The sequence below is a fragment of the Trachurus trachurus genome, assembly GCF_905171665.1.
Source record: "Trachurus trachurus genome assembly, chromosome: 8".
In the NCBI taxonomy this organism is placed as follows: domain Eukaryota; kingdom Metazoa; phylum Chordata; class Actinopteri; order Carangiformes; family Carangidae; genus Trachurus; species Trachurus trachurus.
The window spans coordinates 11968005-11995743 of record NC_139905.1 but is presented as its reverse complement, the minus strand read 5'-3'; the positions used below and the strand labels follow the sequence as shown (position 1 = coordinate 11995743).

The 27739-nt window shown below is 43.0% G+C and overlaps 2 protein-coding genes across 7 annotated transcripts in view; one reads left to right on the top strand and one right to left on the bottom strand.

Annotated features, from left to right (window-relative positions):
- Positions 1-27739, bottom strand: part of nudt1 (nudix (nucleoside diphosphate linked moiety X)-type motif 1) — a 423902-nt gene that overhangs the window by 296643 nt on the left and 99520 nt on the right. The window lies entirely within an intron of this gene.
- Positions 215-20216, top strand: ints1 (integrator complex subunit 1). Of its 6 annotated transcripts, none has more exons than XM_083977370.1 (48): positions 215-306; positions 685-784; positions 1033-1323; positions 1425-1621; positions 2247-2384; positions 2484-2643; positions 2745-2850; positions 3016-3202; positions 4058-4203; positions 4303-4444; positions 4562-4738; positions 4822-4930; positions 5022-5142; positions 5227-5304; positions 6078-6235; positions 6534-6630; positions 6714-6805; positions 6886-6946; positions 7041-7238; positions 7684-7813; positions 8012-8191; positions 8286-8435; positions 8517-8696; positions 10471-10575; positions 10681-10848; positions 11065-11176; positions 11261-11419; positions 11519-11665; positions 11764-11862; positions 12088-12212; positions 12351-12605; positions 12698-12857; positions 12950-13081; positions 13910-14078; positions 14669-14792; positions 14909-15024; positions 15156-15243; positions 15348-15601; positions 17078-17207; positions 17550-17683; positions 17814-18006; positions 18100-18224; positions 18342-18451; positions 18610-18723; positions 18824-18894; positions 18995-19086; positions 19216-19325; positions 19534-20216. In XM_083977370.1, exons 2-48 carry the CDS (start codon positions 730-732, stop codon positions 19647-19649), a joined length of 6561 nt encoding a protein of 2186 aa, XP_083833496.1. In that variant the 5' UTR covers positions 215-306; positions 685-729; the 3' UTR covers positions 19650-20216. The 6 variants fall into 6 exon arrangements, with proteins under 6 accessions (XP_083833496.1, XP_083833494.1, XP_083833492.1 ...); XM_083977368.1 differs by having other exon boundaries at positions 14666-14792; XM_083977366.1 differs by having other exon boundaries at positions 10471-10584; positions 14666-14792.

Sequence of the window (27739 nt, the reverse complement as noted above, 5' to 3'; positions counted from 1 at the left end):
TTTTTCCCAATCACAGGAACATCAATTATTACGCTATCGTTTCTCCAGTGATGATGGTGCCATTTTAGACTGGTAACGACCAAGTTAGCTGGAGCAATTCAGTGAGATGCTTCCGGTAGGTATTTCAAAATAAAACTGTGCCGTGGCTTCCTTGCACTAGGTGGCGATATGCTCGTTACGTTCAATTCAGCGAACAAGACGAAGAAGTAGAGGGCTGTTGAGCCTTGGGATGCATTTACGTTACATTTTATTCCAAGTGCTGCGTTCACGTTTACAACAATCCGTTGTATGAAGACCTGTAAACAAGTGAGCTTCCTTCCTTTAACTTTATTCAAATGTATAATTTATGAGCTGCTAAACTAAAGCTGGCCAGCTGCCGGTGTTTTGATACATGTAACTTAGGCTAACTTGAAGATGCTAACAGCTACATTCATGGCTCCTATCGTTGTTATGAATTACAGCTTTAGATAAAAGCATATTGTAACATTACTGGCTGTGAGTTGAGACTGAATACAACCTTTTTTTCTGTTTCACCTGTAATGCTAAGGTTAAATGAGACGTTTTTGTGATTGGTTGACTGCGATTAGCCAGTTGATGCTAGCTGCTAACTCAACTTAGCTAGTAAACAAATGTTTTCATGTCTCCTTATTCCTGTTTTTTTTTCTGTTTGTGTCCTGCACACAGAGATCAATATAAACAAGGTTATGAACCTGCTGTGACTCTGACAAGATGAATCGTCCAAAACCTACAACTCTCAGGCGCCCCAGTGCTGCCAAACCTTCAGGTATGCTGTCAGCTTGGTGTTGTTGTTTCTTGGTCTGTTTGTATTTCAGGATATATTGATTGCTATTGTCCATTTTTATTTTATCTATTGTATCTGTTTATTGGTTGTCTATTGTCCTATTGTCTTAAGTGTTCCTGTTTGAGCTCTCGCAAACCCTTTTCCAATGTGGTTTCTTTCCACAAATGGCAAATAAACTGACTCTTGACTCTCTATTGCCACAACTTACAGTGATGTGTTGCTTTTCCCAGGTCACCCACCACCAGGGGATTTCATAGCCCTTGGATCTAAAAGCCAGGGTTCAGAGCCCAAAGCCCCCGCTGTGCTCCTGAAACCAGCATCCACAGGTTTACCAGCCGACCGTAAGAGAGAGACCTCCTCCGCTCTGCCCTCCTCATCGGGGCTGTCCAGCCTCGCCAAGCGTCCCAAACTATCCACCACTCCCCCGGTCAGTGCCCTGGGAAGACTCGCTGATGTAGCCGCTGTGGACAAGAGGGCAATATCACCCTCTATAAAGGAGCCTTCAGTGGTACCTATTGAAGGTAAACCAGAAGCGCTGTGTTTGATCTTAAATGGAAAATATAGCACAAAATATATCACCTAGAAATGGCCACAAACCTTTTTCTTTATCTTTTTATTGTAGTGTCACCGGCCGTGTTGCTGGACGAGATTGAAGCTTCAGAGTCTGAAGGAAATGACGACCGCATCGAGGGACTGCTCTGTGGAGCGGTGAAACAACTGAAGTTGAATCGCGCCAAACCCGACATCACGTTGTATCTGAGTCTCATGTTCCTGGCCAAGATCAAGCCCAATGTTTTCGCTACCGAAGGAATTATTGAGGTGAGCCTTCTCATAGTGTAATGTTTATGTTTAACCACGGAAAAATTAATGAATGAAAGATTATTTGAACACAGAATAAAAGAAGAACAAAATAAAAACAGACAAACAACAATAAATACAAGACCACAAGACTTAACAATTATTTATGTTCAAAAGGAGTGGGAAGAAGCCAAAGCTTATTAAATCCCACCCCTTCTCCCTATGTTAATTCAGTATAGACTATAATAAGTTATAAAATAGCAATAAAAATATATTATATATAATAATGTTTATACACACACACATAAATACACATACACACATTAGTCACAATGAGACATAAAAGAACAAAAAAAAGTATTTATATAAATGACACGGCTTATTAAAATGATTTAATGTGTTATCCCTCAGACATTTGTGCATCTATTGTAACTTAGGTATAGATTGTTTATTAATATAAGTGAATTATGAAAAGTAACCATGTAAATACTTTACATAATTAACTATCTCTGTATTAATCAGAAATGATTCATTGTAAAACTGCAAAATAAATGTGCTGATCATATGTATTTTTTATTACATACGCCTCACAGAAGTTATGATGCGACTTTGACACTCACTTACTCACTTCTGTTCTGGTCACCAGGCCTTGTGCAGCCTCCTGCGTCGAGATGCTTCCATCAACTTTAAAGCCAAGGGGAACAGCCTGGTGTCCGTGCTCGCCTGCAATCTGCTGATGGCAGCCTACGAGGAAGATGAGAACTGGCCAGAGATTTTTGTTAAAGTGAGAAACTGTCAAGTTAATTGTATTGATTCCATCCTGTCCACTAGTGTTTATCCTAGTCATGCATGGACGCTCTTCCAATCTAAAACGTATTTGCAGGTGTACATCGAGGACTCGCTGGGGGAGAGGATCTGGGTTGACAGTTCACACTGTAAGAATTTTGTTGATAACCTCCAAACCGCATTTGGCACAAAGATGCCTCCGAAGAGTATGCTGCTGCAGGCCGACACCGGCCGCTCTGGAGGAGATCTCAGTGCAGGTGCAGTACATCCAGAACTCACAGTCGGGGCCTTCGGGGGGTTGGAATCGCTGACGCAGAAAACAAGTGCTTATTTGTTATGGTGCTTTGGGGTCTTTCAGGTAGCAGCCCCCACCCTTCCACCCCTGATGAGGATGACAGCCAGACTGAATTGCTTATAGCGGAGGAGAAACTGAGCCCTGAGGACGACGGGCAGGTGATGCCAAGGTATGAAAACTACCCACGTTGATGTGAGGGATGCTGCGGTGCACCGTCCCAAAAGATATCACTTGAATCTGTCATGTTTTAGATCCAACTTTTGAATCTTTTATTCTGCATCATGATTGTTAAATTATCTATTATCCTTTGTCCTCACCCTCTGGGCTTGTGTAGGTATGAGGAACTGGCAGAGAGTGTGGAGGACTATGTGCTGGACGTCCTCAGGGATCAGTTGAACCGCAGGCAGCCGATGGACAACGTGTCCCGAAACCTGCTGCGTCTGCTCACGGCCACGTGCGGCTACAACGAGGCTCGACTCATGGCTGTGCAGAGGCTGGAGATGTGGCTGCAGAACCCCAAGGTAAGAAGTCTAACTAACATCAGCTACACTGTATTTCACAGTAGTGACAAGCTGTGTTTACATGGACAAAAATATTCAGAATAAAGGGCTGATCAGAATAAAATTGAGTCATGTAAACACGTCAATTGGAAGATTCTGATCTGATTTGGCTCAATTGGAAAGAAATTGTGCTCCGATCGAGAGGGGTGGCTTATGCCGATCCTTATTCCGAACCGCGTCCATGTACACACTTATTCCGATCGTGACTTTATGTTTGGGGCAAACTAACCTGACTGTGCATGTCAACGTGGCGCATTTCCGCCTTCACATTGTTTAGTGGCCATACGTGAACATGGCAGGGTCGAACCACAACTGGTCTGTTGCCGATACGACTTTCTTACTGGAAACTTAAAGGGATAGTTCAACATTCTGGCAAATTGGCCCATTGCCATAATCCCTCCTATTGTCTTAGCAGTAGGTTCGTTACCTTTAATTGTCGGTGCAAGCTATTTTTAGAATGGCCGAGCCGAGCCGCGAGCTGCTTGTTCTGCGGTTGTTTTAGGGAATTAGACAACTATGCACATGTCAAAATGCTGCTATTCTGAATAAAGCTTGGTGCATATATGCACGTCATGGTTGGATTATTTGATTGTGCGCCCATATAAACAGTGGATTCGGATTTTCCAATCACTCAAGTTTTTAATCTTAAATCCTAAATTTTGCACTTGTAAACATAGCTACAGTATTGAGACAGATAAATTATCACAATATTCTTTAACTGCGTGTTAAACATAGCCCATAAAAAACAGTGTAATCTTATAATGAACACCATTTGTATTGAATTGAGTATCAACCCGCTGTCTTGTCATGTTGCAGCTGACCCGACCGGCCCAGGACCTCCTCATGTCTCTGTGTATGAACTGCAAAACACACGGAGCGGACGACATGGAGGTGGTATCCAACCTCATCAAGATCCGGCTCAAACCCAAAGTCCTCCTCAACCACTACATGCTGTGTGTCAGGTGTGGAGGCTCATTCTGTCTCACTTCCTGTTGTATTACTACAGCACACTGTGGGAGTGACTCACTCTATAACTGGTGCTTTTGATTGTGACTCTCCAGGGAGCTGCTGAACGCACACAGAGACAATCTGGCCACCATGGTGAAGCTGGTGATCTTCAATGAGCTGTCCAACGCCAGGAATCCCAACAACATGCAAGTCCTGCATACAGTGCTCCAGCACAGCCCAGAACAGGCTCCAAAGGTGGAACTAAAGGATTTTTTAAAAACTGAAACCATGTAATTGTTGTTGTCATCATAAGGATCTGTTTTCATTTTAATTCTGGGTTTGAATCCATTTGTTTGTCCTTTGCTGCTGTAGTTCTTGGCGATGGTGTTCCAGGACCTTCTGACCAATAAGGACGATTATCTCCGCGCCTCCCGAGCTCTGCTGAGGGAGATAATCAAACAAACCAAGCATGAGATCAACTTCCAGTCCTTCTGCTTTGGCTTAATGCAGGAGAGGAAAGAATCCAGCTACGTAGACATGGAGTTCAAAGTAAGTGGATGTGAACTTCAACTGCAATTCGTCACATGTTTACACTTGATCCTGAGCTGTTTATCCTCTTCTCCCCCCTGCAGGAGCGTTTTGTTATCCAAGTGACAGATTTACTGACCGTCTCCATGATGCTGGGCATCACTGCTCAGGTCAAAGAAGCCGGCATCGCCTGGGACAAAGGAGAGAAGAAGAGTGAGCATTGTGTATTTGATCAAATGGTATATTTATCATCAGAGAAAACATTATAAGCTCTTTGGTTAACACGTTGTCTGGTTTGTCTCAGATCTGGAGGGCCTGAGGTCGTTCCAGAATCAGATCGCCTCCATACAGAGGGACGCTGTGTGGTGGCTCCACACCGTTGTTCCCACCATCAGCAAAGTTGGTGCCAAAGACTACGTTCACTGGTCGGTATCTGGAGAGTTTGTAAAGTCATGTTTTCATCTATGTTCAGCATAATTTATAATCGTCCCTCTCATCTCTCTCCGCAGCCTTCACAAAGTGCTTTTCACAGAGCAACCTGAGACCTACTACAAGTGGGACAACTGGCCTCCAGAGAGCGACAGGAAGTGAGTCCTCCATGTTTATGAAGCAGCTTCTTTTTCTATTAAAAAGTTACTTCAACCTAGCTGAAGCTGTTTTTTAGGGGGTTGAGAACTCAATTGAATAGATTTTTTATTTTTTATTAGATTTTTTTATGTATTTATTTATTTTTATTGTGCAAGATGAACGGACAACACATATATGACACAGGTCAATAGAAAGAAACAAGAGGGGCAACAGAACCAGACCATAATCAAACAAGACAACAACATGAACAAAAATTAAAGATAAAATAAATAATGATAATGATAATAATAACATTCCAGTGAATAGTTTTTGTCATAATAGTCTGTGTTTGTGTCTGTGTTAATATGGGAATGTATGCACTATGCAGTCAGCCTATTGAACTATGCCCCAGTTCCCCCTAAATAACCCTAACCCAGTCACTGCACTACAACATTTTGCACAATAACTTATTTAGTAGTATTTGTTTATATCTTTATTCTATTCTTTTATATAGTATATGTGTATTTATCGTATACGGTATGCATATTTCCTTTTTGTATATAGTATATGCGTATCTTTTGCACTAGAATATTTTAATTAATTCTATTTTATTTTATTTTTTTATTCTTTTCTATTTTTGGTACTTTTATGTTTGCACCTGACACCAAGACAAGTTCCTCGTGCTGTAAACTGACCTTTACTGCTCTTGGCAATAAAAAACAGTTCTGAAAGTGAAGAAAGAGAAAGAACCGGTTAAGCTGATGATGTTTTTTCTCTTTTTGTCTTCCCTCAGTTTCTTCCTCCGTCTCTGCTCCGAGGTGCCGCTGCTGGAGGACACGCTGATGCGCATCCTGGTGATCGGCCTGTCGCGCGACTTGCCCCTGGGCCCGGCCGACGCCATGGAGCTGGCGGATCACCTGGTGAAGAGGGCCGCGGGAAGTCAGTCGGATGGTGTGTGAAGGTCCACTTAGTCTGTAACCGTTTACGATCACAGTTAAACCTTTGTGTATTACTCTTCGGAGGAATGTTTGGACATTTGGTAAACACATGTGCTTCAATTTAAAGAGCAGCCACGTTTGAGGGGCATCTCCTCCGTCCCATCTTATCCTCTCGAGTCAGAAAAATAATTTTAGGAAAAAGCATGAACAGAGGGAAATGCGTTTTAAATCCTATTTGTTTGAATTATTGCTACCATCCTTCTTGGCAGTGTGAAGCCAAGGTGCTGACTTGACTGTTCCTTGTTAAGTAGATCTGGATGTCCTGAGGGTGGAGAGGATCCAACTCATTGATGCTGTGCTGAATCTGTGTACATACCACCACCCGGAGAACATTCAGCTGCCAGCGGGGTGCGTAACACCGGCTTTTAAAAAACACTTAGAGGTCGCACAGTTTACAGACTATAATAACAAATGACTCCTAATGTTTAAAGGTACCAGGCGCCAAATTTGGCCATATCCACGCTCTATTGGAAGGCGTGGCTGCTGTTACTTGTGGTGGCTGCGTTTAATCCACAGAGGATAGGTATGAGCAAATTTATGTTTCATACATCGATTAGTTATTTTTTATTTGTACTTTTTAAAATTCATTTTTAATTTCTGCAGGCCTGGCTGCCTGGGACGGATATCCGACACTGAAAATGCTCATGGAGATGGTTATGACGAAGTAGGTGAAAGTTCATCATTTAAAGCTGAGTGATGTGAAGCTGATTGATGATGATGATGATCCTGAGCTGACACACACACATCTCTGTTTGCAGTAACTACAGCTATCCTCCCTGCACCGTCGCCGACGAGGACACAAAGACAGAGATGATCAACAGGGAGCTTCAGATCTCCCAGCGAGAGAAACAAGAGATCCTGGCCTTCGAGAGCCACCTGGCAGCAGCCTCCACCAAGCAGACCATCACAGAGAGCAACAGTCTGCTGCTGTCTCAGCTCACCAGTCTGGATCCACAGTAAGACATGTGCTCTGTTAACAGTAGAGCTTCCTGGTGGGATTGGTTTCTGCTGATCATCAAAATGTTGTATTTTTCATCAGCTCTCTGCATTTTAAACAGCTTTAAACAGTACCTAATGATCCCATCAGTGTCAGATATTCCACTTTAAATCATGGCAAATCATAAAAAGATTGCATCTTAAATCCTGCACAACATCTTACAAGGCAAATGTCAAGTTTTTATTATGCACCATGTCTTTGCAATTAGAAAAATGTTATCTAATAAAGACCTCAGTTACACAGTCACGTTAAAAAAAAAGACTCAAGGTATAAATTTAAAGGTTCAGAATTAAGCTTATTCATGTTCATTAGATTTAAATCCTTGAGTTTATTGTCTCAGAGGTTAAAGGGTTGATACAGTTGTGTCACCAGAGCAGGGATTAATTGTTTCTGTCTGTGCTCAGGGGTCCTCCTCGTCGACCTCCACCACAGGTGCAGGAGCAGGTCAAAACCCTCAACCAGTCTCTGCGTCTGGGCCACCTCCTGTGCCGCAGCCGCAACCCAGACTTCCTCCTCAACATCATTCAGAGACAGGTAATGGCCGACCCACATCAAAGCTGAAGTGGAAGTAATGGAGAAGTCGGGGGCGCACGCTTGTTGACTCATACATACTCGTGTAGTAAATGTGTGTTTGCGGTTAAAGCTTTTTTCCCAGAGGACAAATGATACATCATGTAAACCTGCCGTTTACTAGAGGTCACGTGAGCAAAGTGTGTTTTCAATCCTTCACAGGCTTCCTCCCAGTCCATGCCATGGTTGGCTGACTTGGTTCAGTCCAGTGAGGGCTCTCTGGATGTGCTTCCAGTGCAGTGCCTGTGTGAATTCCTTCTGCATGATGCAGCAGATGACACTCTGCCAATAGAGGATGACGAAGAAGGGGAGAGCAAAGAGCAGAGGGCCAAGAAGAGACAAGTATGACGACTATATTAAACCTTCTTATCGGCAATGTGCTAAATTTATACTTGCACTAACCATCCTGGATTTTTATTCTGTCTCTTCCTGTTAGAGACAGCAAAAGCAGAGGCAGCTACTTGGACGACTCCAGGATCTTTTGTTGGGTCCTAAAGCCGACGAACAGACGACATGTGAAGTTCTGGATTATTTCCTGCGTCGCCTCAGCTCCTCTCAGGTGGCATCGAGAGTCCTAGCCATGAAGGTAACGTCCTAGAAGCAGGAAACATCAAATAATCTTTACTAATATGAAAGAGGGATCATATAGACATATATGTGTGTGCAGGGTTTGTCATTGGTGCTGACTGAAGGAGGCTTGAAGGATGGAGATGAGCGGGATCAGCCCATGGAGGAGGACTCTGCTGACGCTGAGCTGTTGCCAGGATACCAGTGGCTGCTGCAGGACCTCCCAAAGCTGCCTTTGTTTGACAGCGTCAGGGGGATGACGTCCACCGCACTGCAACAGGTCAGTGTCTCACTCAACCCTGTCGTGTACATAACTGGAAATTAAGCTATACTGTTGAAGTGATTTAAAGGGATAGTTCAACATTTTGGCAAATTGGCCCATTGCCATAATCCCTATAGTTTTAGGAGTAGGTTCATTACCTTTAATTGTCGGTGCAAGCTATTTTTGGAACGGCGGAGCAGCTACGCTACGGAGGCTAATGGGATTTATTGATTTCCCTCATCAAACTCATCAAATACACAATCCAACAACTCCAAAACGCTCTGTTGGACAAGTTGTGACCGGCACATTCACCACGCTATGAGATAACAGGGTTTTTTCTGGCCAAAATTTCGGCTGAGGCGGCCGCGGGGGGGGGCTGCGTGTCACCCCCCCCCCCCCCCCCCCCCCCCACACACACACACACACACACACACACACACACACACACACACTTCATCTCGGCGTAGCCTACCCGTCTCTCTCTAGCTGTCCCTTCAAAATAAAAAAACGACTCCTGAGCTCCTGTACTGCGAAGGAGACTCAACAGATCCAGGCTTTGTGTTCATGCTGCAGCTCAACTAAGTCCCACGGTAGGCTACTATGAAGCTGGTTATCAACTTGGTTTGTTAAGTCCGGCTCTCAGCTTCATGCTCTGTGCGTCATATTATTCAACTTCCTCACTAAATGGAGCGACAACGGGCTGATTTCAGCCAAGAGCAGCAGGTTGTTTTGATGGAGAGAGAGGATGAGCGATACAAAAAAAAAAAGCTTGATCGCAGCCTGAAGCAACAGTGTTAATGCAAAATGACGAGATGAGGCTGCTTTTAATTTGTGACAGCTCTACATTGCGCTACTTTTAAATATGAAGCTGTATTCATTTAAACTAGGCCTAAATAAACTACAGCAACAACTCAAATTTTTAAATTTTATTTTATCGTTTTCATATAGGTATTTCACTGATCGCAATTATGAAATGCGAGTGTGTGTTTTATTGAAAGCGAGGCTGGTGTGCGTATGAAAATAGGTTTCAGTGCATTTTAGGTGCTGTAAATGTAAAAACAGCGGAGACCTATTCAATATTTGCGTTTGGGCAACACTGCAGGCGATCGTAACATCAGAATTAATTTATTCACGGCCACATTAAGTGAAATTATTAACTTTACCGATTATCCATCTGATTATCTGTCCTGCTGCGACCTCCGTCTCCTTCTCTCTCTCTTCACGCTGCGCCGGTGGGGTGCGTTAGTTCACGCTCAGCACAACGTCTGAACGGAGCGGAGCCCCGATGAGCCCCGCCCCCGCGGGCACACAAGCAGCACGTCAACGTCATCTTGCGGCCCGGAGCTGAAATCAAACGCACCTCTTCTGCTGCGGTTGAGTTGAACCGAGTTGAAAACAGCGCCACTGAGCTTCCATAACTACATTGATTTTCAATCAAGATTCCAGCGCGGCGGCCGACAATTTGAGCGAGGCGGCCGCCTCAAAATTTATAATGCAGAAAAAACCCTGGATAATAACGGAACGTTACGAGACAGAGTTGTTTTCTAGGTAAATTCATGCAAAACCACTGATGCGCGTTCCCGTCGTTGGGGGCAGTTTTTCGGCCAACAGTCTCTGAATTTGCCTCTAAAATAACTCTGTCTTGTAACGTTCCGTTATTATCTTGTGTATTTGATGAGTTTGATGAGGGAAACCAAGAAATCCCATCATGGGATTGGGCCAATTTGCCAAAATGTTGAACTATCCCTTTTATGTGATTGAATGGTTCTCAAGTGTCTGTCTCTTCCTGAAGGCCATCCACATGGAGACGGATCCCCAGACTATCAGCGCCTATCTCATCTACCTATCCCAGCATGCACCAGTGGAGGAGCAGGCTTCTCACAATGACCTGGCTCTGGTAATCACGGCGAGTTGTTTAAGTTTCAACATGATATGATTTTCCTTATCCGGTTTAGTTGTCCACGCAGCAGTGCTAACATGAACCTAACGCTGCTCTCTGCAGGACGTCGCCCGGCTGATCGTCGAACGCTCCACCATCATGAACAGCCTGTTCTCCAAACACTCCACCAGGCCCGAGTCCGATGCCGTGCTCTCCGCTTTCCTCACCATCTTCTCCGCTTATATCAAGAGGATGAGGAAGACCAAGGAGGGGGAGGACTTATACAGCTGGGTGAGCACTGCTGGCTAAACTATGTTTTTGTTTGCCCCTCACAGTATTGTTGCGATTATAGATAAGTATCAGAGTTATGGGACAGGTGACCTGACCAACAGCAAGTTCATCCACAGCTGCAGATTAATCCCTGTCTGGTTTGTGTTGGCATTTACTGGGGAACTATGAGGAACAGGACAGGTTTATATCGTAATTTTGTGTTTTTGTGTTTTTCAGTCGGAGTCTCAGGACCAGGTGTTTCTGCGGTGGACGACAGGAGAGACTGCTACGATGCACATCCTTGTAGTTCATGCCATGGTTATCCTGCTCACTCTGGGACCACCTAAAGGTAGTCAGTGCTGTTCATGTTACAGTTCAGTGTTTTCACTGTGAAAGAACATTCTCACCATTAAATATAATATAATATCTACAGGAGAGAGTGATTTCTACGCTCTGTTGGACATTTGGTTCCCTGACAAGAAACCCCTCCCCACTGCCTTCCTGGTTGACACCTCAGAGGAGGCTCTCCTGCTGCCCGACTGGTTGAAACTGAGGATGATCCGCTCAGAGGTCGCTCGACTGGTCGATGCAGGTACAACTTTTATATATAGTCCACAAAAACGGGTAATACAAGTGAACAAGTGTTTTTTTTTTTAACCTTTTAATGGATGGATGAACATGTTCCCCTCAGCTTTGCAAGACCTGGAGCCTACGCAGCTGCTGCTGTTCGTTCAGTCCTTTGGCATCCCTGTATCCAGCATGAGTAAACTGCTGCAGTACCTGGATCAGGCCGTTTCCCACGATACACAGACACTGGAGCAGAACATCATGGACAAACGTAAGACAGGAGTCTTCTGCAAATGTTCTCCCATTGAAATGTTAAGATGTTGAGATTTGTAGTTGATCTTTTATGACTTTATATTTCCTGTGTCATAGACTACATGGCCCACCTGGTGGAGGTGCAGCATGAGCGAGGTGCCACTGGGGGGCACACTTTCCATTCATTACTGAGCACCTCTCTTCCTCCGCGCAGAGGTCAGTTACTTCATCTTCCATGGTGCTGGCAAATTTTATTTAAAACAGTTGGTTGCATTAAATAACTATAATAACCATATCTTAAATACTTACGATTGATCTTTATACTCAATAACAAAACATGTCAATGAATTTAATCTAAGTGGCTGATGAAAAACTACATGGAATAAATGTAAAAGCTCTGAATTGTTATTTATGTCCTGATTACATCCCTCCTCCTGACAGACTCTGCTGACTCAAGTAAGGCCAAAGTTACCGTGGAAGCGCCCCACAGCTCTGTGAAGATGAGAGCAGCCAGTCAGCTTCCTGCAGTCGGGCCTGATGACGATCTCACCGGCATGTTGCTTCAGGTAGGAATTAACCTGTTAGGTCGTTTCTCATATCTTGTGGTGTATATACAGTATTTTAAACAAACTCTCCCAGCTTGATGTATTTCAAACCATCACTGACTCAAAGTGACCAGATTCTGTTTTTCTTTACCTCGACAGATATTCCCTTTAAAGGTGGACCCTCGCTGGCACGGCCCTCCTCCCAGCCAGCTCTCCCTGGCCCTGCAGCAAGCCCTGGCTAAAGAACTGATGCGGGCCAAACAGGGCCAAGTTCAGCAGGGCGGGTTGGCCTTCTGTCTCCTGCAGGCCATCGCTGCCCTGATCTCCTCTGCCCACGCAGGGCCTATTGTCATGGCAATGCACCGCAGCCACGCCCTCTCCTGTCCACTCATGCGCCAACTCCACCTCTACCAGGTAACACTCACCGACAATCACTGCTTTATATATTCAAATTCACCCGACACCAAGTTTTAATATTTTTCTTTATGTGTTTTCCGTCTTCGCAGCGTCTCGTGTCCCAGGACATTACGTTCTCCTCACTTTTCCTCAAGGTCATTGTTGAGATGTTAATCTGGTTAGACAACCCGACAGTGGAGGCAGGACCACTCAAGACTCTGCTCAGATCCTTCGCTGGGCAGAACTCTCATAAACACAGACTCAGTGATGGTGAGCTCCTCTGCTGTTGTTATCCCCTCACAGGCAGGTTCATCCACATCACATTTCACAGCAATGAGTGACGGTTGTCTTTTTCCCCGCAGTGCGGACGGGTTTCCTCCACCTGGCCGAGGCTCTGGCCTATCGCACTGACACCGAGGTGCCACTCAGAGCCATCATTGCAATGCTGAAAGCTGGTGAAAGATGTAATGCAGAAGCAGAGCTCATCGGCAAAGGTATTAAAATGGTGTTATTGTGTGGATGTGAATAAGCATAGTATTTGTTTGACTGATGCCTCCAGTGTTTGTTTCAAGATGAGTCGGTAGAAAAGCTGATTTACAGAGAGTTCATTTATTAAATATTTACCTGAATTAAAATACCAAACTTTTCACACAATTGCAAATTTTGTTATAATGAGTTTTGAGTAGTATAATTTTCCCACCTGAAAATAAAAATCCTCCCACAGGTTGTTAAAAAAAGACAAAATTGTCACAGTTTCTGTAAGAGGTCTTGGGTTAGGGCTAAAAACCTTTGACCACTGAAAGGTCTGTTCAGCTGGTCCTGGAGTCCACATGGACATTTATAAATGGGAACTAATCCCCTTCAGTTGTTCTTGAGATATTGCATTCCCAAGGCCACGATCTTGTTTTGTAAGTTCACGGTGACCTTGACCTTTGACACTCAACCACCAAAATCTAATCAATTCACTCTTAAATACAACTTAGTGCCAAATTCTAAGAAGTTCCATCAATGTGTTACTGAGATATTGTGTGTTAACAAAATATTTGGATGGACAACCTGAAAACTGTGTAATAAAAGTATGTGATATCTGGTTCTGGTTGTTGCCAGCACACAGACAAGGTGGCGAGAACAGCAGCAGGATTTTGAAATAGAAACTGTGTGACTTGGTCAATACATGATCACCGATCAAGCTCCAACAATCTATTGACCAACTTGTTTCATACAGTGTATTATTGTCAAAACATTTGGCTGCTTCTGAATCATGACAGCTTCTGTTCCATGGATGCAGATCTACTACAAACACTTCTGTTTTCATTTCTCAGTGTTACAGGGGCTGATGGAGGTGAAGTCGCCGTATTTGGAGGAGCTACTGTCTCTGTTGATGACTGTGGGTACACAGAATGGGACAGCTGGCCCTGTTGCCATGGTGATTTCCCTGCTGCTCCAGGAAAGCGAGGAGCGAGCTGTGAAAAAGGAAGTGGATTCTAACAAGTGAGCGCCGCAATTCTATTTCCCTCTCAAGTCATGCAGAGAAACATTTATATTTGACAGGACTAAATGACAAACACGGCTGCCTGTGACAGAAATAGCAAAAAAACTGTGTCCGCTGTCTGACGCCCTGCACTCGTAAACTCCTATTGGATTCGGCTTGTGGAGGTTTAATTGGTTTTGCAGCTTTACATTGGCTGTACAGATTCGAATGGTGTGAAAATCCCCAGAATACTTTACAGAATCTTTTTTGTGCTCACTTTGCAGCTTTGCAACGTGTCGAAAGGTTGTGCATTGTCACATGGTTCATGTGGTGCATGTAGATGGAGCCAGTGTACTTACTGTGTTTGTCTTGAACACCCTGTGTTTTGTAGGAAAGTCTTGTTTTAGCTGTAGAAGCCGTGTTAATGCTGTCTGAAACATTTTGCAGCCTGTTTAAACGCATAAAATCTGTACCTCCGTTTTTCTCTCTTGGTTGAATTCAGCTTTATTTATTTTTTTCCTGAGGTCTTTATTAAGGCTGCAGGAGCTGATTAGAAGCTGCAGTCACATCTCTGTTAGAGTAACCTTTGAGTTTTCATCTGTGCCAGCAGCTCCGAGGTGACAAAGTCAGGACTGAGCTCTGGGCTACTCGTAGACTGGCTGGAGCATCTCGACCCTGAGGTCACGTCGGTGTGTCCGGACCTGCAACAGAAACTGCTGTTTGCCCTCAACAAGGTAAGATAAGCACTGCAAGCAGGCATTATACATCTCTCATCTATCCACCATGACGTATGTACAGTATTTATTTGGCATTAATAATGCATCCTTTCATGGTGTGTCTCAATTTTCAGGCACGAGGGACCCCCGCCTACAGACCGTATCTTTTGGCCTTACTTACACATCAGTCAAACTGGTCCACCCTCCTCCAGTGCATCAGTGCTCTCCTCAGCAAGCGCCGAGACTACAAGTACATCTTTTAAATCTAAGACACTTTTTATTGTGTATTTTTTAGTAGTTCAGTGCATAATGAGATTTTATTGAGATTGATGTCTCTTACAGTGAGAGCTGCTGTTCAGTATATGCAATAACATTTTTCAGACTGGACCCATCATCAGCTCTGGATTTCCTGTGGGCGTGCAGCCACATCCCACGCATCTGGCAAGGACGTGACCAGAAGATCCCTCAAGTAAGATCCCACACAGTCGCACACACAGACACAAGATGTGATGCTTTTTTCTGTATCTTTGAGTCCGCTGATGACTCATGCATTTTTCTTTTTGGTTCATGCAGAAGAAAACAGAGAAGTTTGTGCTGCGACTCAGTTCGGAGGAGCTCATCAGCCTGGTGGACCTGATTCTGGCCGAGTCGGAGCTCAACAGCCACGACTCGACGCAACATGATGACAAAGGCGGCGTGGGCCAGGCCTCCTGCTCCCTCATCCAGTCCAGGCTGCCCCTCCTTCACTCCTACTGCAGCGGAGATCTGGAAAACATCAAGAAGGTCTCAGAGTACCTCATCAACTGCACAAAGAAATGGGAGGACAGGTAGGGGGTGATTCAGATGTCGTCTAGTTTGTTTATTGTTTAACACGTAACCCTCTACTCTCCCATCTTTACTCTTTGCTCTCTCCTCCCTCTGTATCTGAAGACACATATGTTCATTATATTTGTATTGTGTAAGGTTCACCAAAGTGCCCAGCCCATCCCTTTTCGACACATTGTATTGTTCTTTCTAATTAGCCCAAACAGTGAAAGTCATTTTTTTCCCTGTTATGGTGTGCAGATAAACTTGGGGTAAATCACACTAGATTTTCCCTCTCAGTGCAGATGAACTTTTCAGACTTCCTCTGTCAGCCACAATGCTGTGGACCAGGGGAAACTCGATAATTAGGTCTATTGGTGTGAAATTAAAACCAGCAGAAGTCGTCTGTACTGTGATCTCTTTAAAAGCTCAGTGTATTATAATGAAGCCAAGAGGATTAAGGCTGAAGCTCTAAACTTGCCTGTGTTGTGAATTCCTGCTCTGACTTAGCTGTCAGAGATCAGGGTGCAACTCTTTGTGGAGGCAAACCCTCCTTTCATGAATATGTCTCTGGTTATTAAACCACTTTAATGAGGAAACTTTGGCCAAGGTCAAGCAAAATTAGCTTCCGAATTACAGTATTTTAAGTACAGTTAAGCTGTCTGGTAAAATGGTTGCTTGTGAAAATATGGCAGGATAAAAACATGTTGAAAGTAAAGGGTTTTGGCCTTGTGTTGAATAAACACTTGATTGTATGTTAAGCATTCTTCTTGCGAAAAGCTCGCTGTCAGATAAGCCGGTGTTTATTCCAATTACACACCAACTATTGAGCACGGAGGAGTGGACTGCTTTACTCTTGGTCAAGGTCGCTGTGATTTGCCTAATGCATGGCTGTAATAAACTTTTCAGTTAGTAGAGAGCGCATCATTTGAGCCTGACAAGAGCCTTAGCCAGTAAGAGGATTTTATGAAACTGCGCTGACTTGAAGGCAAATACCTCAGAATTACATTATGCTATTCATGTGCCGAGTGTGTATTAATGTACATTAATTATTGTCGCTCGTAGACAGACACAATAGAGGAGTGCTTCATTACCACACGCTCTAATCTGTGATCTCATATCAGATCTGGTGATAATCAGTTGCAAGAGGACGGAGAAAGTGAATTTCACCAAAATCCAGCAGGGAACATCGTCTGCTTCGTGATGTTTGTACCTCTAAAGAGTAAAGCGACAACAAACTTCTCAGGGCAGCACAAAACCGGTCAACCAGTCGCTGTCAATTAAGTAGCTTCAAATTCCACAACTCAGTAACATCAGGGATTACAGTCCTGATGATTTACCTACGAATCTTGTGGTTTTGTGATGGACAGCTGAACTGTCGTAAGCCAATAATAACATGTATTTCCCCTAAAGTGAATGGCATATTCCTGTAGGTAATGGCTCATCCTAAAGCTTGAGCACACAGTGTACTCACCTTTAGTGTTTGCTTTGTCTCACAGCGCGATGAGTAAGCGGTGCCAGAACTTGCTGCTGCAGATCTATCTGCATTTTCCCGAGGTCATCCAGCACGTCACCCTGCCCGACGGCACCTTCAGCAGCGGAGGGGCTGCGGACGGCAGCAGCTGCAAGGTGGGCTTTTCTTACAGATCTTTACTCCATACTGCCATGGTGTCATCATGACTTCTGTTCATTCCTTATGTAAATAGAACCAAGGTGTCACTTAGACCATATGGAGTATCTGTTCTGTTGTAGTCACAAACCTATGGATAAATCTGAGTGAAGACTGATGTCTGTGTGTGTATACAAGATCAAAGATCAAAAGCTTACAGCTGTTTCATTGGTGTGTGTCTCTCAGCTCTGAACATATGATTTGATATCTTTCTTTGTATTCATAAATAACTATTTTTTCTAAGAAGAGAAACCTTGAATTCACCACACAGATTTTTTACATTATTCATTTCCATTTCTCAGCTTGATGTCCTGGTCCATCGCCTGGTCACTCTGCTCGCTGATGTCGGAGACTCCAAGTCTGCAGAGAGCCGTGTGTCTGATGCTAACCTCGCCTGTAGGAAGTTGGCTGTGTCACATCCGGTCCTCTTACTCAGGTGAACTTTTTTTTTTTAAAGAAAAGAAAGAAACAGTCCATGTACGAGTCTTGTTCGACTTGCCACCGTGTAGCAGAACCTGCCACCTGCTGACCTCTCCTTTGCTCCTGTCTTTGCTCTGGCCCCTCAGACACCTGCCCATGATCGCAGGTCTTCTCCACGGTCGCGTTCACCTGAACATATACGAGTTTCGGCAGCAGAACCACATGACCTTCTTCAGCAATGTGCTCGCCATCCTGGAGCTGCTGCAGCCGCTGGTCTTCCAAAGCGACCACCAGAGGGCGCTTCAAGACTGCCTTCTCTCCTTCATGAAGGTCCTTCAGGTGGGCGGCTCACACACTTTCAAATCTCCACTTAAAGGTTTAAGGCAGAGGGATTAGATTCATGGGAGTTTCTGTGTGTCTTTCTGCTTGTAGAACTTCCAGAGGACCCGTTTTCCGTTACTCGTCATCAACAAATTCCTGCAGTTCACACAGAAGTACATAACGCACGATGCAGCGACAGCCATCCCCTATCTACAGAAGCACTCCAACATCTTACAGTCAGTATATCGTAGCACAGATACACTCTGGGCAATAAATACACATGTTATTTTTTGTCATATTAAAAGTCACGTTGCTTTTGTTCAAGATTTTGTTTTGCTGATTCTCCTCTGTAGGAGACTGAGTGCAGAAAACCCAGACCTGGTCCAGCTGAAGTCTCTTCTGGCCGGACTCACATTGCCAGTGAAAAGATCCTCAGCAGAGGTCGCAGCAGAGGACGGGGATGGTAATCACTGTTTTCATTATGTGGCCCGCATTTAAAATACATGTAATCACCTGATGGTTACATTTTATTTAAAATCTAAAGTCTCTCCTCTCACAAACTACAATATTTGCATCCATCATACGTTAAGCTATTTTCTTTTTTTTCCTTCTCTTTGCTAGACGACATGGCCACGGGTTCCCTGCCCCTCGTCAACATATCAGCCTCAGTTTCTCTGAGTGCGGCTGACATGACAATGTACCTGAAAAAGATGTCGAGAGGCGAAGCCGTTGAGGGTAACGAAACATACAGCTGCAGAAATGTGACATGTATAAATCCTGTATCATAGTGAGTAATGCTCAGATTTTTTTTTCTCTCCCTCCCTGTCTGCTACAGATGTGTTGGAAGTGTTGACAGAGGTGGATGATAAGTCAAGGAGGAGCCCAGAGATCATCCAATACTTCATTGTGAGTCATAAACAACAGGGCACAAAAAAAAGGGGGTCAAGTTTAGTCCCTGTCAGTGTGTAACACATCCTTCAACACCTCCCTGTGTTGCTGTTTGTAGAACGATCTGCAGAGACTTATGGTTTCCTCAGAGGAGCTGTGTCGAAACATGGCCTTCAACCTGGCCCTGCGCTGCATGCAGAACAACCCCTGGTAAGTTCACAGAGACAAACAACCAGCGGAATCTGTGAGGAAATGCGTAAATTGTGAAAAGTACGGGACAAAGTAGGCTATACCTCTGGCTTTCCTTCAGAGTTACAGTAAATGTTTTCTGTGCTGCAGCCTGGCAACAGACTTCCTGCCGACTTTCATGTACTGTATGGGCAGCGGCAACTTCGACGTGGTGCAGACTGCTCTCAGGAATCTTCCAGAATACGTGCTGCTCTGTCAGGGTAAGAAGAAGCTCTTTAGCCACATCCTCGTTGACAGTGATCTTGTAAGACGCAGTCACTCCTGTGACTGTCGTGGATTATGTGTCATATGAGCGTGCCGTGCAGTATTTTTCAGCAAAAAGATGTGATTTAATGAAGCATAGAACTGAAGTCACACATTCACAGCTGCCTGATGTTAAGTGCCTTTTTTTCCCCCTCCTCTCTCCAGAACATGCAGACATCTTACTCCACAAGGCGTTTTTAGTGGGAATCTACGGACAAATTGACACTAGTTCAATGATCTCAGAGTCGATGAAAGTCCTTCACATGGAAGCAACGACATAACAACAAATCGCACAACTCCTCGTCTGATTGGAAATAGTGTCATTCACTCTCTTCATTCCAGGGCTAGATCATTTATTTTATGGCCTTTAGTTCAAACGTTGCTCTAATTTGATGATGGCAGATTAACGAACTCTGTGGCTCTTCAGTGGTTCAGATTAAAGGATCCTCCAGTGAGCTGGTAGCTACCAGTCTAATAATTTACTCTCCTCAAAGAATGTATTAAAACTCCCTCTAAATGACTTGAAAATGTAATAATTAAAACTGTGAAATTGGACATTGTAATAAAGTCACAATTAGTGCATTTATTACTGGGTAAAGGATGTAAATTATTTTCAACTGATAATGTAATAATACATTAACTAATAATGACAAAAGACAAAAAATTGAACATTATTATATAGAGCCAACACGTAATCTACAAAATTGGAGAAATATTACACATTACAACAGTTGATACAGTAATTGAAAATTGTGACATAATAGTTTTGGTTGCAATTAGAGGGAGATTTTTTTTACATTCTTCTTATTAAATTACCAGTTTATTGTTTCACATTACAAATCTCAATGTGTATTTGGAAAATAGCACTGTATTGTAGTTTTGGATTTACAATTTTTATAGTTTGAATAATAGCAATAGTTACAGTAAAACAGTTTGTTTATATGAGTGTTTTTAATAAACATCTAAAAACAAAAACAGGTCCATCATATTGGTTTTATGGTTTGGTTTTAGTTTTGCTAGGAAAGGCAAACACTTTCAAATTATTAAACATAAGAAGCCCAAACACTGTCCAGTCCTTAAACAACAGAGGAGTGAATGCTTTGAAGTCATGATGCTTTGCTGTTACTAGAACACCATCTGTGAGCTGCTTAGATGTGTGAACTGAATAAAATATTTTTTTTTGGAAATTACCTTTTTTTCATGTTTCAGTCAGCTTTAACTGGCAGAAAGTGAAATGTGTAACATATTTCAGCTGTTAACCGCTGTAGTCCAGAGATTAAATGAAAACATTTTAACCGCTGTTTAATTGGAAAGCAAAGCAGTTTAATGTTGAAATAGTAAAAAACACAAATTTCACAAAAACCAATTATTACCTTTCAAAATAAAGAAACATTTTAGCGCCGCAAAAAAAGATTGAAGGAGAAAAAAAATAAATGGTGGAAGGTTTGTGGTCTTTCATTTCATTCCAATAAGTCTTGGATCCTGATAAAACTGGAAACAGCTGTCATTGGTACGCTTGCTCTGCACTGGGGTGTAACAGACAAATTAAAGGCGCGTTGCACATGCTGTGATGGAAACCATTTTGCCATGAAAGTGTGAGTTGTTTTGCCCGGCGCTACTGACTTCATCTGAAAACCTCTTGATAGAGTCAAAGGGATAAGTTAAACAATGTGTAGGCATGCTGGCAAACTAGGAAAGTGGACGCCCCTATTGATGGTAAATTAACCATGGCGGTAATTGTTCAATCACACAGACCAAAGGCTGCTTTGAAGACGTGATGTGGGCAGGCCATTTCTGTAGCACAGACCGCTGCTGCTGCTGCTGCTGGTGTTTTGTTACATAGGAGGACATGGAGATGAAGCCACAGCATGGTTCAGGATCCTCAGTAAGGGTGAGACATGCCCACACTGGTGGGTCAGTGGAATCTGTCACTCACAAATAACTGGTATTCATTGAGATACAAGGGCTGGATGTGGACAGTTGAAAGCTGGGTGTCTCAGTATACATTACTGCAGCTTTTTTTCTTCTAGTGTAACACAGTGGAGGTCAAAGGACGCTTAAACATGATAACCATATATTTCCTTTAAGAAGATAAGCAGGCTGTACAGAATTCAATAAATACGCTTTACTTTGTCTTCTGGACCATCAAGATGCCTCCAAGTCCTCTTTGATGAATATTTATTCACACACCCATTCCTATAATTAACCTGTCCACTCTCGCCCTACCCATCATGCACCATACCTGCTGATCTCTCAATGCTGCTTCTGTCTGATGTGTTAATTGCACCTGTATGGTGTCCTATAACTCGCCGAAAGCTCTGTTTATGGTTATCAATCAACTTAGTGCACAAGTCTTAGCAGCCTGGGCTCTTGGTCGGGCGCCAGCATCCTATTGGCTGGGCAGCAGTGAGGCGGAACAGAGATGAGTGACAGCCAGCCAACGAGAATGGGGCAGGTGGGGGCTGCGCCGCTGCTGCTGAAGAGTCTGATGGACCAATGACCAAGTTAACAACCTCCACCTTTATTCAACTCTCCAGGCACGGTGCCTTCAAATGCAGCTGCTACAAGGTAACCACTAATTTGTCCCACTAATTTGTCCCACAGCTCCACAGCACATATTTACAGGGGTAAACACAGGCAGAAGTGCAAAGTAATGCTACATTTACACAAAAACAGTTTGTAGTTAACAAGTGTTTTTCTTTGTACTTCTACACTACATTAATTCCAAAAGGGAAATACCGGTATTTGACCTTTTACTTTGTTTTTATACCCCATTTCCTGGTACAAAAAGGTTATAAACCTTAAATGGGAGTTGAAGAATCTAAACATTTTTAACCCTTCCCACCTCATTTATCATCTCACCTCTTGTGACCCTTTAGAGTTGGCCAGAAGAACTGTATTTGCTCGACCAGTCACAACATTAAAATTCAACCAGTGCTTTAAGACATGGGCATTACAGTAACTGTCTAATAGAATCATATATACTGTGTAATGTCCAAGAGACAGGGATGTGACACGTCAAGAGTTGAAATGCTGTTTTGTGGTATGCACCGCAAACATCAGAGCACTGGTGCGTCCATAGAGGAACATTATTACTTTTTATACTTGTTTTTACATCCAGTTTTAAATGTACAACTTGTAAAAGGGCGTATCTGTTTTTGTTGTTTCATCGGTACTTACTTACAGGATCTGAATAGTCCTTCTAGCAGTGACCATGAGGGTCTTAGAAATATTCAGTGTAATATTTTTTCAAAGTGCAGACACATGGTTGTCAGTGGGTCTTCCAGCCCTTGTAAAAGTGGACAGTGAATGAGCAGAAAACACGAGGCTTCTTGGTCTCTCTCTCTCAGAGCTACAGGAGGGGCCCTGATGTGCCACTACCTGCCCATGCACATCTGTCTGCTCTCCGTCTTCCTCTCAATGGCACCCTCGCCTTAGATCATCTCCTCTTCCTCCACGCTTCAGTTGCACTTGGCTTGCGTGGAAAAAATGTGGACCGTCTCTCGCCTCTCTTCTCCCTGGCACTTTGATGTCTCAAGTGTGATTGCTCTTGGATTGTGGCCGCTTTCCCTTGAAGGTTTTGACATGAAAAGCAGGCTGGGCTCTCAGGTTTATCCCATGGCCAGTGATCCAGGACTAAAACAATCAGCCTGCTCACTGTGGGATACTATTACCAGGGAGAGTGGGGCACCAGGCATAGGGGTTTCCTCAGCCATGAAATACACTTTTCTTCCAAGTTACAAACACATTTTAGGTGTGTTGATTGAATTATACCAATCCACACTTCCCATTAATAGATTTTAGTTGGAAGTTTGTGCAGGTTGACACTAAAATACATAATGCAAGTAGCCAGAGAATATATTCCTGGTGTGTTTGCACAGAGACTGGAATGATTCAACATTTGTAATGAATTAAAAAGAAATGAGGCCAGTAATTGCAGTTAAGATTGACCCAATCTGATAAGAATGATAATGTGACATGTCATTAACAGCAGAGGCATAAGTGACAACCCTTAAGCTTCACTTACACTTTCATTAAATATTGATCTTATCTGTGCTCATTGCTGCTCCAGCCTGCAAATTACACCAGATAGATATATTCCCATGACAGTGGAGCTGACAATAATCATCCATCTTCGCATGACATTTGGCAGAACTCTTGTTTTATGAGCTAAAGTGCCATTGTAGTGGAAGAGAAAGTATAATAATGTGGTGTGTTCACGATCTCCATTATGTCAGATTGTATCTTATCACACCGAGGGCAGAGTGTGACAGTTAATCCACTTCAGCCATGCCTGTCAAGGAAAAAAAGAGGGTTAATAGCCCACATCATTTCATTTAAATTTCCTCTCACTTTAAGTGTTTTCTGCAACAATTCCCAAGATATATATATATATATAAAAAGTCTATATCAGTGTCCATGCCTTGGTGATAATTTGAAAAATAATCTAATGTTTTATGTGAATATTTGTAGAGCTGCAGGCAGAAAAAAAACCCATCCACAGTACTTAGCTGATCAGTAGTACTCATTTAGCGACTCTATGTTAAATATAGTGATGGTTATATTTTCCTCAGGGGGTGGTAGAGACCAAAAGCAGAGTTAATAAGAGGGAATATTGGGTTTAAATTAATCAAATTGTCAGATTTCCAACACCAAAGTTAATCATACTGCTCTATAACTGTTTCATAGTAACTAATTATAATCTCTTGTCTTGTTATTGTGACAATGACTGAAGCTCTTCACAACCACCTCCTCCAAGCAGCATAGATGATGTCAGTATCAGCTCAATAAAACTAGTATTGCAGGTTTAAAGACTTAAAACTTACTGTATGACACACTCTGCTTTCAAAAATAATTGGGTTTTCACCCCCCCAAAAAACAGGTTTCTACGTCACACATCTACAAGTTGAATCGTGACTGTCCTCCAAACCAATTTATGAAAACACAAAATCACAATCGAAGGTTGAGATTCTCGTGTCTATTAAAACAACACGTATAGTACAGTCAGTGACCATGAAATGTGCAGATGAATTACAAATAAGCAAAGCATATTTTTGAGTGGAGGTGGACATTTCACACTTCAGAATCATTATGTTATCTGAGATCCAAAAACACACCTTTGAGGGGGAGTTCAGATGTCCCTTCTCCTTCAGTTAGAAATGAATGAATGCAAGCTCAAACAAGTCCACTTCAAGCTGAAGCCATCTGAAGGGTATCCCACTGATGGCTCGCTAAACCAACAGATAATGCACGTTATGTCCCTGCAGTTGAAGGTCTGCTAATGATACAATGATTTCCATTTTAGCGGTAGCCTAGATCTCTGGTGTTGCATGTCATCCCGGGAGCTTGAAATACCTGAGAGACCAATAAGGCCCGGCATTAGCCTTTACTATTGTTGTCTTAATGCCTCCTTCAATTATCCACGAGCAGCTCTTTTGAGCAGCTACTGTCAGAAGCTCCCCCACCGGTTTTCCACTAATTTTGTCCCTGATTATCTGGATCAATGGGCATTAAAGGACCCACACACAGACAAACACAGAAATTTTGAGGGGGTGGGGTAGGAGGGTCTACTTTCCAGACAGACCAGAAATCCCTGTGACTACCTGTGTGCCAGGGACAAACGGAGAAGGCTATTCAGTCGTCAGTCCCACCACACACACAGTGTTTATTTAGCCACAGCTCAAACCAGACACTTTTAATCTATTTCCCTTTTCCCTGCAGAATTTGAAAACCCAAGAAATGATTTCTCTCCGTCTCTGTCCACTGCCCTCTCACAAAAACAGACTCAAGTGCTAAAAAACTGTCCTAAATCAGTCAGTTATCACTGATGGGACCATACTGAACATTAAATTAATTATTTACAATTATTCAATATGCCCTCCCAGTAATGTACTGCACCACGCGACGCCCCAGTAATGTACATTTTAAAGACACAGTATGTAAATTCCTGCCGTCATGGGGTCTCTCAAGCTAAACAATAAAAAAAGACAGTTTGGTCACATTATGAAGTAGCCTGGGATCATGGGAGTTGTTTTCTCCATTACTGCTGTCATTGCAGTCTGCAGGTCATATCCACGTTATTATATCCATTAAAACAATAGTGAGTCTACATAAGCTACTGTCACTCAGCTTGTTTCTCTGACAACCTCAGAGGTTAAAAATGCATATTTAAAACTGACCATCAATAGGCTTTATGCCGAGCTCCACTACTTCCTGAACTTAAACAGGCTCCTTTACTTCCTGTCTTACATTATTGGACAAACTGATTAATCCAGGTGTGTCTGACTCTGACCTCAGTAATCACAACAATGGTCAGACACACCTGGATTAATCAGTTTGTCCAATAATGTAAGACAGGAAGTAAAGGAGCCTGTTTAAGTTCAGGAAGTAGTGGAGCTCGGCATAAAGCCTATTAAAAAGTTTATTGTAAAAAATGTTCAGTAAGTCGCATATTATGCTTTTAAAGTAGTGAGATTGTATTAAAAAGATGCTAAAGATTAGCCTACAGGTTTAATGGCTGGGTGGCTGGGGTTCAAGTGTGCCATGATTTCAAAATACTGTCAAAGTGATTTTCGAACAATGTCAAGGATTCACATTAGTGGTCAAATTGTGGATCTTTATCATTTGTTTGACACAAATAACGCGTAGAATTTACTAAATATCAGCTTTAAAGAAATCCAGATGGGTCAAGCTCTAATCCTGACCTCCTTACGGCCTCCTCCAGAGCTTTAATGTAGTGTTTGAACAGGTGCAGATGAAAGGGCCACAGGTGAGGCAGTCGCAGTCCTCGCTGCTTGCAGAGGTATGACCATCCTGTGACTCACCTCAGCTCTGACCAGCTGTCTCCTGCCTGCAGAGAGGTCCCGCGCTGATCAAAGCCGCCAGTTCAACCGGTGACAACACTGACAGCTGAGTGTTCTTCACCGCCAACTGAGCCGGCGGTGAGCAGTTAGCGAGGTGCGTGGATGGGTGATATGTACCTTTGGATTAATTGACACACCTGTGTTTAATTCACACAGACACTGCTGGCAATCATCTCATCAGAGATCCATCAACACTAAGCTACAGCTGCCTCCTCAAAGAGAAAAAAAGGTGCTAATAATCTTCCTGTCTTGGTTGTTAATGTGTTGATGTGTGAGCTTTGATCTGAGATGGAAGAATCTGGTAAAACACACTGCTTTACAACAGCTGTAATAAGAAAACACCACCACTAATTACTGCAGTACATGTACATACAGCTTTCCATACGGCATAATGATCCTGTACAAGTAAAGATAACAAGTATTGTGTGCAAAATGAACATCTGTAGTTTTTAAAAATTAACTGATCTATTATTTTTAGCTGTCAGCGTTTTTCTTACACCTAGTTTAACATGAATTTAATGGATTTCTACTGGCAGGTAAAGCAGGGGTTTTTCTGTGCGCGTGCTGCTATATAGTATATATATATTATATATATATATTATTACAGATGTGGGAAATAAAACATAACAGGTTAGGGGGGGAAAAAGCAGTAAAATTAAATCAACAATAAGAGTAAAGGTGACGTTACTAGGAGGGATTAAAAACACTTTGCAAATGTCAATTTGTCGTCAGGAGAAGTGTTTATCCTGGAACCTGCTTGTCAGGGTCTGCTGCTTTTTCCTCCCACAGGACTGAACAACCTGTGTGTGTGTGTTTTTGTCAAATTAAATCACCTCTGCAGTGATTTTCTCTTATTATACTTGACGACTGTTAAACCAGCCACATAAGGGTGGTGCAAATCTTCAAGGTGTATGTGTCTAAATGAGCATAAACACACACACACTGAGATCCCGTCCATCTCGCAGCTTGAAACCTCAGAAGCCAAAGATGTTGCAACTTGTCCCCTGCAGGCAGAAAGAGAGAAATTCAAAGGAAAACGTGCACTGTCGCTACAACGTTAACAGACGAGAGTATCGGGCGTATGTGGCTGGGAAAGTAATGAGGAATACAGCAAACACTGATGGGGTAATACTGATAATCCACTGAGAGATGAATCACAGGTTGGATTTTCACCTCCGTCCTCTAAACCAAACCCTGCTGTCTGTTTGGAGGTCATGTGACTGGGGAAAGGAGGGGGAAAGGATTGAAGGAGAAGAGCAGAAAGCTAAGGTGAGACCACCTCCACCACTCAAGTCATATTCAGACTACACCTTATACCTGCACTGAGCCACATACAGCAGCTCCAACAACCAACTGGACTCATACAACTGTTTTAATTGCTTTTTTTTTTTTTTTTTTTTTAAAAATAATTTTCAATCTGGAACATTGGGAATGCATTTCACCATCCAAGCAGCATCCCTGTAGGAGTCAACCTGGCCCTTTTCACTGGACCGTTGTTTAATATTGGA